Genomic DNA, 13,389 nt, shown 5'->3' with positions numbered 1-13,389 from the left:
GTCTATTAAGGTAAGCATTTGAATATATTTCAATTTTTTTTGTATAAATTTATCAATTTTTTTTTTCTGTTTTGGTCTTCTATAATGAGATTTTTGTTTGTTTGTTTTCAGGTTTTGCATTGTTTACAAGCGGTTTTACAGGTATTTCATATTTTCTATGTAATTTTTTGGTTTTTTTTTATATTTTTTGCATAAATATATTTAGGGTTTTATGTATAATTTGTTTAATATTGTTAATATATTGTTATTTGTCATATTATATATATAATTTCTGATTATGTATTTAAAATAGGTAAGAATAATAATTAGTAATGAAAATTAGTTAAAAGTTTAATGATATCCAATTTAGAGGAAATAATGTTGTGTAGTATTTTAGTAAAATACATATATAGTTTAAGGATTTAGTTAGTTTAATCATATGGATAAATAATTAATTTATTAGTATCAAAATTTATTAATTTAATAGTTTGTTTTTTAGGTATATAATTTGACTTTTAGTTATAAAAATATGTTTGTATGAAAATATAATATTTGAGTGTTTGTTTTTTAGATTGGGTTAAATAATTTTAGTGTTAGATTATTAGATTTGGTTAATAAATTTTGATTATTAGAGTGAGTTTTGTTTATTTAATTTGAATTTTGTTGTTGTTGTTAATTTTTTTATTCTTAGTGTTGATAAATATTGATGCTTTATTTTTGTTGTTAATTTTTAGTAGAATTATGATATTTTAAATAGAAAATTGAATAATTAATAAAATTTAGAGTAATAATTATAAATTATATAGTCATTTACAATGTATTTGTATTGCTTTGTGTATGTTCTGCGACTGGATATTTTTTTATGTGTTATTTGCAGGTTTTTAAATTTTGGGATATATGAAAATACAGTCGTTATGCTGCCCAATTTTTTATAGAATTAAAAGTACTCAATAAAATTTCTAATTTAAGAAATAGTGAATTGATAAGTTGTATAATATATTTTTAATTATGATTAAATAAAATTAACAATAACATTATGCAACCAAATTTTAATAAAAATAAACATTAATCTTGAAATTTTATTTAAATAAGTAATAAATCTTAAAGTAATTTTAACGATTTAAACAAATCTTAAAAAATTTGTGTAAATTTATAAAACTAGCATTAGAGAAAGGCGAAGACAGAACATAATTTTATCAATTGTAAACCAGGAAGGAATCAGGGTAGATGCGCCTTCTCAAGTAACAGAAGCATTTATGTCCTTTTACCAACACTTACTGGGTACAAAGATGACTAGTAGGCGACCTGTGATTCTCAGCGTGGTGAAACAAGGGCCCTTAGTGACCAAGCCGCAAGCTGATTTGCTACTGGGCGAGTTTACAAAGGAAGAAATCAGGAAGATCATCTTTGAGATTCCTGGGATCAAGGCACCGGGTCCAGATGGATATTCAAGTTATTTTTTTCAGGACAATTGGGACCTAATTGGGAATGATGTTTGTGATGCAGTAATCTCATTCTTGCATTCAGGTCACATACTCAAAGAGATTAATACAACTGTGTTAACTCTTATACCCAAAACTAAGTGTCCTAACACAGTTAGTGACTTCAGACCCATTGCATGTTGCAATGTAATATACAAAACAGCCACCAAGTTGATTTGTTCGAGACTCAAACACATCCTTCCTGAGTTGATAGCACAAAATCAAGGGGGCTTCATCAAGGGTAGGTTCATCGCTCACAACATTATGATTTGTCAAGATATCATTCGGCATTATGGGAGGAAAGCAACAAAGGCAGGGTGTGTGATCAAACTGGATTTACAGAAAGCTTATGATACAGTAGAGTGAGATTTCCTTGAAGAATTGCTCCTTGCTTTCCAATTTCCTGACAAGTTTGTAAAGCTGGTTATGAATTGTGTCCGGACTCCGAGATTCTCTCTTATGTTCAATGGCTCAATGCATGGATTTTTTGACGCAAAGAGAGGATTACGGCAAGGGGATCCTATGTCTCCGCTCCTCTTTGTCCTCGGAATGGAGTATCTCACAAGAATTTTGAAACGAATTGGGACAAAATCAGACTTCAAGTTTCATGACAGGTGTGCAGAATTGAAGTTAAATCACTTGAGTTTTGCAGATGACGTCCTTTTGTTCTGTCATGGAGACTTTAAAAGCATCCATTATCTATTGCAAGGACTGAAGCTCTTTTCTTGTTCCTCTGGGCTGCATCCTAATCCCTCGAAGTCGGCTGTTTACTGCTGTGGCATGCAGGATAGTGAGGTGCAGCGCATTGTGGATGCATCTGGATTTAGCAGGAAAGAAGTACCATTTCAATACCTAGGCATCCCTGTTTGTGCCAAACGAATTTCAAGCAATGAGTGTGATGTATTGGCTGATAAAATGACAGCTAGGATTAAGACTTGGAGCTCTAAAAATTTGTCCTTTGCTGGCCGAGCTGTATTAATCAACTCAGTGTTATTAACCATACACTCATATTGGAGCCAAATCATGATCCTACCAAGGAAAGTTATTGCTGGCATTAAGGCTATTTGCCGTGCTTATCTATGGAAAGGACAACACCTGTTTCAGGGAGCAGGCCTTATAGCTTGGGAGAGAGTTTGTTAGTCCAAGGCAGCAGGGGGAATTGGTTTCAAACGAGTTGCTGAATGGAATATTGCAGCTATTATCAAGTATGTATGGGCAATTGCAAACAAGGAAGACAATTTATGGGTTAGGTGGATACATAGTGTCTATCTTAAAGGTGGAGATTGGTGGAACTACCAGCCCCCTACTCATGGGAGCTGGTATTGGAAAAAGTTGGTGGCTGTCAAGGATCGTGTTAAAAGTATTGCTGATATACAGCAATTTGTTGATGCCAGATATCAGATATCCCATGGCTACATGATGATGTGCCCTGTTCAGAATAGAGTTAAATGGAGTCAAGAAGTGTGGGGTAGACTTAACCTGCCAAGACATAGTTTGGTGTTCTGGATTGCTGTTCAGAATCGGTTGAGAACAAGGGAAAAGCTGAAGAACTATAACATAATAGATGAATCTCATTGCTTGTTCTGTCGGCATCACACAGAAACAGAGGAGCATTTATTTTTCGATTGCTCCTTAGCTTGGCTTTGCCTTCAGCAAGTGAAGAACTGGCTTAGATGGGGAGCTAAATCAAGGCATCTGGGTAGTCTTCTCAGGTGGATAGAAAGAGCCAAAATAACTAAGTTAAAAAAACAATGCTATTCCGCTGCACTTGCAGCTTTGGTTTACCAAGTCTGGCATGCCAAAAATGAACCTCTTTGGAACTCGAAGGTGATGACAGTAGATATGATTGTAAAGAAGATTAAAGAAGATATAAAGTACAGAGTCAGATGTGTTTGGCCTCAACATGTCAATACACTAGAAATAGAATGGTTCTTGGCCTTATAAAACTTATAAAACTAATGGTGTAAAGAGGGATATTTTCTAACAGTTTACATATTTGTATAGATTTTGCTATTATTAGGTCTTCCATTGAAGATGCTATTAGCTTGTATAGTTGTTATTGGAGTAATGAAAAACTTGCTGATTCATCAAAAAAAAATATATATGTTATTTAATAAATACTGAATTAATATGTAAAAATAAAATTAACAATTATATTATTAGGAAACCAATTTTAAACACAATGTTAATCATTATTAAAATTAAAATTAATATTTGAAGTTAGAAAAAAATAAGTCAAATTTAAATAATTTTAATAATATTTACACTGAAATATATTATAGTTAGATATCATTGTTGACCCAAGATTTGGCCAACTGACACGGAGTCAAAATGTGATTGATGTGAATGAATGTATAGAGAAGAACGTATGGCAAAAACAGTAAATCACACAAGAATGTTTGTAGTGGTTCGGCTCCAGGATCTGGTAATGACCTACGTCCACTTAGACTAATATTGATATAAGAATCAGAAGAGTGATCAAAGAACTAGGGTTCAATGAGTTTCACCAACCTCTGAAGAACAATACAAGTTTACTAGGAGAATTACTATAGTTTCGAATGATTCAAAAGCCAAAAGTCCCTCCCTTGAGCTATCTCTTGCTATTTATAGGCTCAAGGGGGGTTACAAAAGATTGTTACAGATATTCTCCCCTGAATAATCGGGTAATCAGGAGATTGAGTGAGATAAATTCGGGATTACAAAGATCTTCCCATAAATATTGCTTTGTACACGGAATCATCGACCAGACTGGTCGCGGGTAAGACGGGCTTACCCCGCTTCTACTGTGTCTTCTGGTCGATACTCTAGCAGACGCTTCCAGGTGTCATCCACGTGTCAGGGATTACTTGCCACGTCATAAATGCTAATTTATTGGATAACAATCATAAAACAACATAATTAACTTCAAAGAGAATAAGACATTAAAAAAAGCATATTTAATTTTATTTGCTTTTTTCTTTGGTAATAAGACCTAGTGATATGATAGTATTATTATCACCAAGTGATAATATTATATTTTTTTAGTGTTCATCACAAGAAGCCTTAGACCCGTTCAGAGAGGGTGAGTGATTGAAGACTCTTACATTTGCCTCTCTCTGAATTAGGACACACACACAAATTGATTGTAAGTTTGATGATTAGTGTTCCGTGCAGTGCTACATTCATACAATGTCGATCGACAAGAGCTGGATTAATTTGACAAATCGATTATCTGATGAGTATGAGGCTGGTGTGATGGATTTTCTCCAGAGAGCTCGGCAGTGCGTTGACTCAAGGGGATTGGTGAAATGTCCGTGTAGGAGGTGTGTCAACGTTGAATTTCAGACGATTGATGTATTAGAAAATCATCTCTTTGTAAATGGTTTTCTACGGAAATATACCAATTGACATTGGCATGGAGAGGATGAAATAATACCAATGAGGAAAGTGATAGATCAAAATGATGAAGATGAAATGATGGATGTTCTCAATGATCTTATGCAAAATGATAATGACGAATATGAAGAGAATGAGTGCGATCAAGAGATACCTACAACAGACTACAGGGGTGGGCAACATTATAACGATTTGTTTGCTGAGATCAAGGCTCCATTATTCCCCGGGTGTCAAAATTACACATCATTGAATTTCCTAGTGAAGTTAATGCATTTCAAAGTGTTGGGCAAAATTCCCAACAAAATATTTGATGGAATGCTGGAGTTGTTACATGATGTATTTCCAGCTCCAAATAAGCTTCCAAAATCGCATTATGCAGCGAAAAGGTTGCTGCGGAAACTTGGATTGGGCTACGAGTCAATCCATGTCTGCAAGCATGATTGCACACTGTTTTGGAAAGAACATGTTGGAAAAAGCAAATGTCCTGTTTGTGGGGAGGATCGATGGATGGACAAGAACACCAAGGGAAAGAAAGTGCCTCATAAAGTGATGCGTTATTTTCCTTTAACCCCTAGGTTAATGCGAAAATATGCATCGAGGCACATTGCTCAACATATGAGATGGCATCACGAGCAACGTATAAAAGAAGATGGTATATTGCGTCATCTTGCTGATGGGAAAGCTTGGAAGGACTTTGACCGAAATAATCCAACATTTGCAATGGAACCAAGGAATGTGCGGCTTGGATTGGCTGCAGATGGATTCAATCCCTTTGGTAATATGAGTCTTTCTTATAGTATGTGGCCGGTAGTGTTGACGACATATAACTTGCCACCATGGTTGTGCATGAGAGAAACTAATTTCATGTTGAGCTTATTAATTCCGGGACCTCATTCGCCAGGAAAAGATTTTGATGTTTTCTTAAGACCATTGATTGATGAGTTAAAAGAATTATGGGTGACTGGTGTACAGACTCAAGATGCAGTCGATGAAAGTTTCTTCACTCTTCGGGCAGCTTTGATGTGGACTATAAACGATTACCCAGCAAGGAGTAGCCTTTCTGGATGGACTGGCCAAGGTTATTATGCTTGCTCTACTTGCAATGTGGCAACACCATCTATTCGTTTACAAAAGAAGGTTGATTTTTATGGTCATAGACATTATTTTGATAATTAAGTGGTAATTTTATAATATGTTGAAGTAATTATTTTTAACAATAAATAATTTTATATAGTCATTTTTAACCGATAAATATAATTTTAATATCGATTAATTTGACAGATATGGCTGATGTTATTGCTCGATCTCACGGGGGTGATGGTGGAGGATGCGATCCTCCACGTGGACCGTCAGATATCCCAGCTGATTGTGAACGAGGTAATACTTTACACATTGATATACTCCTTAAATTTTAACAATTAATCCATATTAATTTTAAAATATTGATTTTGCATACAATAGCGCCTCCAAACAAACGTGGACGCCATAAAGGATTGAACACGCGGGAAAAAAGGGAACAGTTGGGGTGTCCTCTCCCTCTCGAGTAGGATGTGCGGGGGAGAACATATAAAGAGATCGGAGATTACAGTTCAAATTTCTCAAGAGAGCTCGGATTACTTGTTCGGCAGTACACATATCCGAACTGTCCTCAATGGTCAAAAGTACCAAATGCCTCGAAAGAAAGAATACTTGCACATTTGGAAGTAAGTAGTTTATGTATTTTTATGTTAATTCTCATTTTATGTTATATATCATATTTACTAATAAATGTTTGTAAATTAGGATGATTTGTTTGATATTGGGCGTACTAGATATGGAGAATGGCATATGCCTGGGATTTTGAGAGGCATTGATACTTCGTATGCTAAAAAGTATTCTGACTGGAAGTACGATATTAAAGAGCATTTGACGATTAATGGGCCACAAAATCGTTATGGTGGTTGCACGGATACGCAGTGGCAAAAAGCCATTGAATTTTTCCGACGCCCAGAAATTACGGTATTAATTTCTTGCTAAACTTAACTATCTTAATTAAATATATTACTAACGATAACTTTTTGCAGAAACGTTCTGTGGTCAGCAAGGAAAATAGGAAGAAACTGAAAGAGCTTAGCTATGGAGGTTCTGAGTCAATCCCAGCCCTGCGCTATAAAAAAGTTAGTTAATTAATTATTTTTTAGTTTGTTTTTCTTATTTACGTTTAATTATTAATTTTATAAAAATATATGTACGTGACAGCGCAATTTAGAGACTGGGGAACTTGAGCCCATCCCGGATAGCTGGATGGATACTTACCATAAATCAGACACAGGGTGGGTGACAGAGACAGCCAAAAATACTTGGGTACGTTAAGTTTTTTTAAACATTTTTCAAAATTTTAATTGTTTGTTTACAAAACATAATTACATTATACATTGTATCATAGGAGGAATTGCGTGCATATCGCGACACACAGCAGACACAGACAATTGATACTGAGAGTTCCACACCAGTTTCGAGTGCGCCTGAAGATGAAGACATATCTTTGGTACAAACTGTCTTCGGAAAACGACGGGGCCACCAGAAAGGATATGGACGTATCCTTAACATAAGGGACCGAACTCCATTTGATTTTCATCCTTCACAAACTAGAGATGAAGAGATGTCTGAGATGAGAGAGCGTCTTCGACAGTTAGAGGAGCATGTCCGGACTCATTGTATCACCCCGGGATCTCAATGTGCCCCACCACCACCCGATGATCCCGTTGTTGGAGCACCGACTCGGTAGGAGTTATGTATGAATTTTATTACAATAGACTATTACATTATCATGTTTAAGACAACTCTTTATTTTGATTCAGCAAACATACTCTTATGTTTTTTTATTTATATGTTTAATATAAGTGTTTTAATTTTATTCTATTTAATTCAAATTAAATAAATAAATAAATAAGGGAATAAATATTACAAATAAAAAAAAAATTATGCTTTAGTCTATACCGAGGACATTGTCCTCGGTATATACCATTAAGATGATATATTGGAGTTGGTTGTGCCGAGGACATTTTCACTCTATACCGAGGACAATGTCCTCGGTAAAACCTATACCGAGAACATTTTGATTGTCGTCGGTAGAAGTTTTGTTCTACCGACGCGGATGCACCGAGGACTTTCTACCGACGACATGGTCTCGGTATAGGCTATATCGAGAACATTTGGGCTTCTACCGATGACATTTGTTCTCGGTATAGGCCTTGTTTTTTGTAGTGATGGTGGGGTTTCAATTTAGCCTCTATTGGTAGGTACATCTCTGTTTTCGATATGTAAATAAATTATAATCCAAATTTTTTATATGACGGTATATATTGTAGTTATAGTAGGCATCCTAGCAGTTTTCAAATTTTTTTGAATACTTTACAATGCCAAGAACAAGAGTTCAAAATAGTTAGTTGTACGCATACAATTGACTCTTTAAATCATGTTTTGGGCATAGTAAATTATTCAGAATTTTTATAAAATTAGTGAGATGTCTACTATAACTACAATATAAAACAACATATAAAAAAATTTGAGATATAATCTCTACATGCCAGAATCAGAAATGCCCCTACCAATAAGAGCTAAACTGACACACCTACTATAGAATTTCTCTATATATTCAATAATCTCACTAGAAAAAAAAATTGTTAGAAACTTTTTTAATTACAGAAATAAATCATTTTGACTAACTATTAATTTTAGTTACAATAATTTTTTTTAATTAATTGTGACAAAATTAATATTATATTATCATAAGTTGTATTTTTAGTCTCACTTTTTCACATATAATTAATAATCACACTAGTTTTAGCTCTTTAGTCACTATTAGTTCTTCTTTTCTAACAAATTTACTTATAGTCATAAACATCTATATATTTTTAGGAAAATTCTATTATAATAAGGGTGCCACTTTTGCTTAATCTGGTTGTGGTGCCTCTGTTTTTTTATATGTGGGTAGAAATTAAAAGCAATTTTTTATATATGATGGTGCATAATATTATATTTATATCAGGCATTCCACTAATTTTTAAAAAAAATTTGAATAATTTACGATGGCAGAAACAAAGTTTAAACTATCAGTTACACGCGTATAACTGCAACAATTTCTCAAAAATTGTTGGGATATGCATACAACAACTATTATGTACATCATCATATAAAAAAATTGAGTTATAATTTCTCCATATGTCGAAAATCATGGTACGGGCAAAAGTGGTGCCCCGACCATAAAATCCCTAAATATTTTTAATGTTATGTATTTTTTATAAGGTTTATACCATTATGGCTCTTCATTGGACTTTGTACTTCAAAATATTTTAAAAGGGCCATCTATTTTGTAATACGATAAAAAAAAATAGTCTCATGACTTAAAATTTTGCCACTTTTTTCAAATAAGACCAAGATACCTTTTAATTTTATTTTCTAAATTTTTAAAGAAAATAATAGAATACAAATATAAAAAAATAAAAAGAAAAAACAATTAAACTTAGAATAAATCAAACATTACGTTTGAATAATAAACCTAACAAAATATTAATCTTAAGCTTAAACAAAATTTACAAATTAAAAGTTAAAGTAATGTTTTGAAATGTAAAATAAACCTAAACTATTTTTTCGTTCTTTTCTATTTCTTCTTCTTCTTCATTCAAATTTCTTGTAATGGCAGACGATCGAGCAACTGGTCGGACGGGAGCTGAGACGGGTTGCTCTCGATCGAGGTCATCACTGAGTACAAGGAATGATGAAGATTGATGATTATGACTAACCGATCCTGAGAGTTCATCATTTTGTTTAGGTCTTAAAATTTTTACCTCATGAATTGTGTGTGGAGTAAATTAATCAATTTTGGGGTTTGATTTTTTTTACTTTGAATATGAAATTTGATTATGAATTTTAAGGTTTTGCATTGCATTTTTGGTAGGTCTTTGTCCCAGCCCATTTTCTTTGGGCTTGGGTCATGTATATATAGAAGAAACAGACTTGGACACCACTTCTTTTGAAGTGTGATCGATGGTTAAGTCATTAATGAATATATAATGTTGATGAGAGTAAAGTAAAGAAGTTTAATTACATTACAGGGTTTTAATAACTTTATTGCTAATTTAGGTGAGAAGGTCACGAGACTCGGCGATATCTATCAGTTTGATCAGTATATTAATCATTTATACAAGCCTCTATATCTTAAATATTTTAGCCATTTCTAGATACTATATATTTTTGGTTACTTCTGGTCAAGAGGCCATTCTTTCAGTCTGAAACCACTCCTATTTTAGAAAATTCATGAACCAATCAATTTATACATTTTTCAACGTATATGGACGAGAAATCACTACTTTAAAATGTCATATATTATTCAGCGACCAACTACATTACAAGTATATACGTAGCTATAGTATGATGATCATTAATTTGAGCATGCAAATGCTAAATTAGATAATATAAAAAAGTTCTATAAATACATATATATATATATTTATTTCTCATTGATATATGATAGTAACACCACATGAAATCTATCACGGTAATCCTAGCTGGTGATTACTATATATGTATATAGAAACTTATAGCATGCATGCTTTTCTGATCAACGTCCGGCTAAGATCAACTACACATCTCAGGCGTACAGTTTAATTAATTAATAATCCATTTCTAGCTTTTTAGAAATAGTACTATAGTGATTCAATAAGTTTCACAGTAAATATGGTTGAGCTAGCTAGGTTTAACAAGTGTGTACTAGCAGCTATAGGTATAGGTATATAGAAAAGAAAAAAAAAGTATATATATAAGTATTTGACGTTGATCAAGTGTATGTGTTTTCATATATGGTAAAAGTTGGTAGCAATCTTATAACCAAATAAGGAAGAAAACTGATCAATGACTACATATATATATATATAAATATATAATTGATTACTCCTAGTTCTGGGGCAATAGACCAAACCAAAATATTGTCCTTTGCTAAGGCCAAAACTCATTAAGGAAACGTCCCTCTCATTCCTCGTCCGCTTGATCTCAACCAAACCAAATTCACAACACACACAGATTCACTCTCTATTATTAATTATTTATTCCACTCATACTCATAACATATTCATATATATATATATATATACACTTATTATGCCTACTCTTCTCTCTCTCCCTTCTTTTTAAAGTCACGAGACCCACTGTCCATTAAATTCATTAGAGAGAGAGAGAGAGAGAGAGAGAGAGTTTCGTCCAGATCCAGAGAGGTTGGCAGACAAAAACTGATAGAGAACTTTCAAAGCTCTTTTTCTTCTACCATCACTCAACTAGCCTCTATATTGCAGTCTCAAACTGAAAGTCTTATAATTATTATTATTTTTTGTTTTTCAAAAGGGGTTTTATTTATTTTATTTAATTTTTATTTTACTTATATATATATATAATCACTTCACACTTCTGAAAGATACACATATATGTTGTAGTTGTAGTTGTGTTCAACTTAATATTCTTATTTCTTTCTCTGTCGGTACCATGTAGGTCTTCCCCATCCACCGATTAAAATCTTACTACCACTACTACTACTACTACTTCTACTTGTTTATATATACACTTTAATAATTAATGACCACATACAAAGTTTCTTTCTTCTTTTGTTCTCTTTCTCACTTTTCTCACATCTTTCATTATCATATACTGATTATCACTATTTATTTATTAAACTTTTTTCCTTTTTGCACCTTTTACAGGCGGCCTGAGGGGAACCCTTTAGACCTCAACAATTTGCCTGAAGATTACTTGAGTAGAGACGGTAAACAAGTCTTCGAGGACGGCTCCACCGGTACACACACACATATATATATATGTATATATATATATATCAATCAAGTGTAAAATTGCATAATGTAGTCTTTGGTGTGAAAAGGGTCTCATCTCAAAGTTGCTTATATGATTAGGGTTCAGTGTTAGGGTGTGAAAAGGCTTTAATTTGTTTGTGTTTATTAAAACTATAAATATATATATGTGTATATTATATAATATATTTTTTTCTGTTTTCGCAGGCTATAGAAAGAAAAAAAGCGGCGGTAAGGATGGAAAGGACGAGTGCGGGAAGGTCTACGAGTGTAGGTTTTGTTCCCTCAAGTTCTGCAAATCTCAGGCACTTGGGGGACACATGAACCGCCACCGCCAAGGCAAACTACTAATACTCCTCCTTTTCACCATGATTTACCAATGAATATATATATATTATATATTATATACTACACACTGTGTGTTAGTGTGTTCTGGCTCAAGTCAAATCAAATCTTAATTAACTAATCACATGTAACTATTCATTAATCTCTGATTAATTAGAGTTTGTGTGTGTGTGCGTGTTGAATATGGTCAGAGAGAGAGACAGAGACACTGAACCGAGCTCGTCAGTTGGTCTTCAGCAACGATAACCTAGCCGCCCAAGGTCACCTCAGGTATATATATATATATATCAATTAATTTCATCACCAACATTTCCTTTGTTCATTAATAGGAAAGAGAACTAAATTTTGATCTTTTTTTTGGTTATTTTTATAATAATCAAGCTGTTGTCATCCAATGACACCGCCGGGAGCCGGGTACCATCATCCAACAGCCAACATGGGAGTAGTGACCGACTCAGCACTGCCAATGAGATTCCCAACAAGAATGTTTTCCGGCTCATCATCATCAAACTACGCACCGTCACCTCCGCCACCGCCGCCGCCAGCACCACAACAAGTGGTACAACCATCTCAGCCGCCTTATACTCTATACAACTCCTCTAATCGTCCAATGCCTTTCTCATCACACTACCCTCCTCCTCCTCCGCCACCTCACGATTACTATGTTGGTCACGTACTCGGTTCCAGCACCAACTCTTCGTCGCAGTACTGTCATCCTAACCTAACATACGCATCTGAATCAAGCTACACTTGCATTGGTGCCCCGGTTGGACACGGGTTCGGATCAGGCTCAACCGGCGGCAGCGGCCGAGGAGGGTCGACTGAGTTGGCCGAACCAGGAGGAAGTAGAGGTTGTGGTGGTGGTAGGGGAGGTTCGTCGTTGCAGTAGTAATTTGGTAACATTAAAATTAATGAGAAAAGATTATTATGAACTGATCATCATAAACGATAATAATAATATAAAGTATGGATTTTTAGAAGACTTTTTCTTTTGAATCTTTCTTTGAAGTGATTATTATATATCTATCTCTAGCTACATTGACACGCCACCCGTTTTAAGAGATAGAGAGAAGAGAAAGAGAAAGGGAGAGAGACCTAACAAGCTGACAAATGGGGTCATTTTATTTTTTGTTGGTTGGTATTTTTGTACAGGGATTGGGAACAGCTTTTGATCTCATTGACAGGCTCAGCTAGTTTGGCTGGGAGCTGTGGGGTGGTGGGGATTAATGGAGATCAGAGTGGTGTTTTTTGTATTGGTTTGTAGTACTAGTACTACTACTACTAAACCTACTGTGAAAAGGAAAGCTACTACTACTACTAATTGAGGAGAGAAAAAGATATATATATATATATATATATATGAGCTTTTGTGT

At 34.1% G+C, this 13,389-nt stretch overlaps 1 protein-coding gene across 2 annotated transcripts; it reads left to right on the top strand.

Annotated features, from left to right (window-relative positions):
- The first annotated feature begins 11,107 nt into the window (after positions 1-11,107).
- LOC133820912 (zinc finger protein JAGGED-like) lies at positions 11,108-13,000 on the top strand. 2 transcript variants are annotated; one of them, XM_062253478.1, is made up of 5 exons: positions 11,108-11,353; positions 11,567-11,658; positions 11,879-12,010; positions 12,208-12,286; positions 12,398-13,000. In XM_062253478.1, coding segments are annotated over exons 1-5 (813 nt in total). In that variant the 5' UTR covers positions 11,108-11,351; the 3' UTR covers positions 12,906-13,000. The 2 variants fall into 2 exon arrangements, with proteins under 2 accessions (XP_062109462.1, XP_062109461.1); XM_062253477.1 differs by lacking the exon at positions 11,108-11,353 and having other exon boundaries at positions 11,360-11,658.
- Positions 13,001-13,389: the final 389 nt, after the last annotated feature.

Source organism: Humulus lupulus, chromosome 3 (assembly GCF_963169125.1).
Source record: "Humulus lupulus chromosome 3, drHumLupu1.1, whole genome shotgun sequence".
Taxonomy (NCBI): domain Eukaryota; kingdom Viridiplantae; phylum Streptophyta; class Magnoliopsida; order Rosales; family Cannabaceae; genus Humulus; species Humulus lupulus.
Note: the sequence above shows the minus strand (reverse complement) of the source record. Positions and strands in the feature narration are given on the sequence as shown.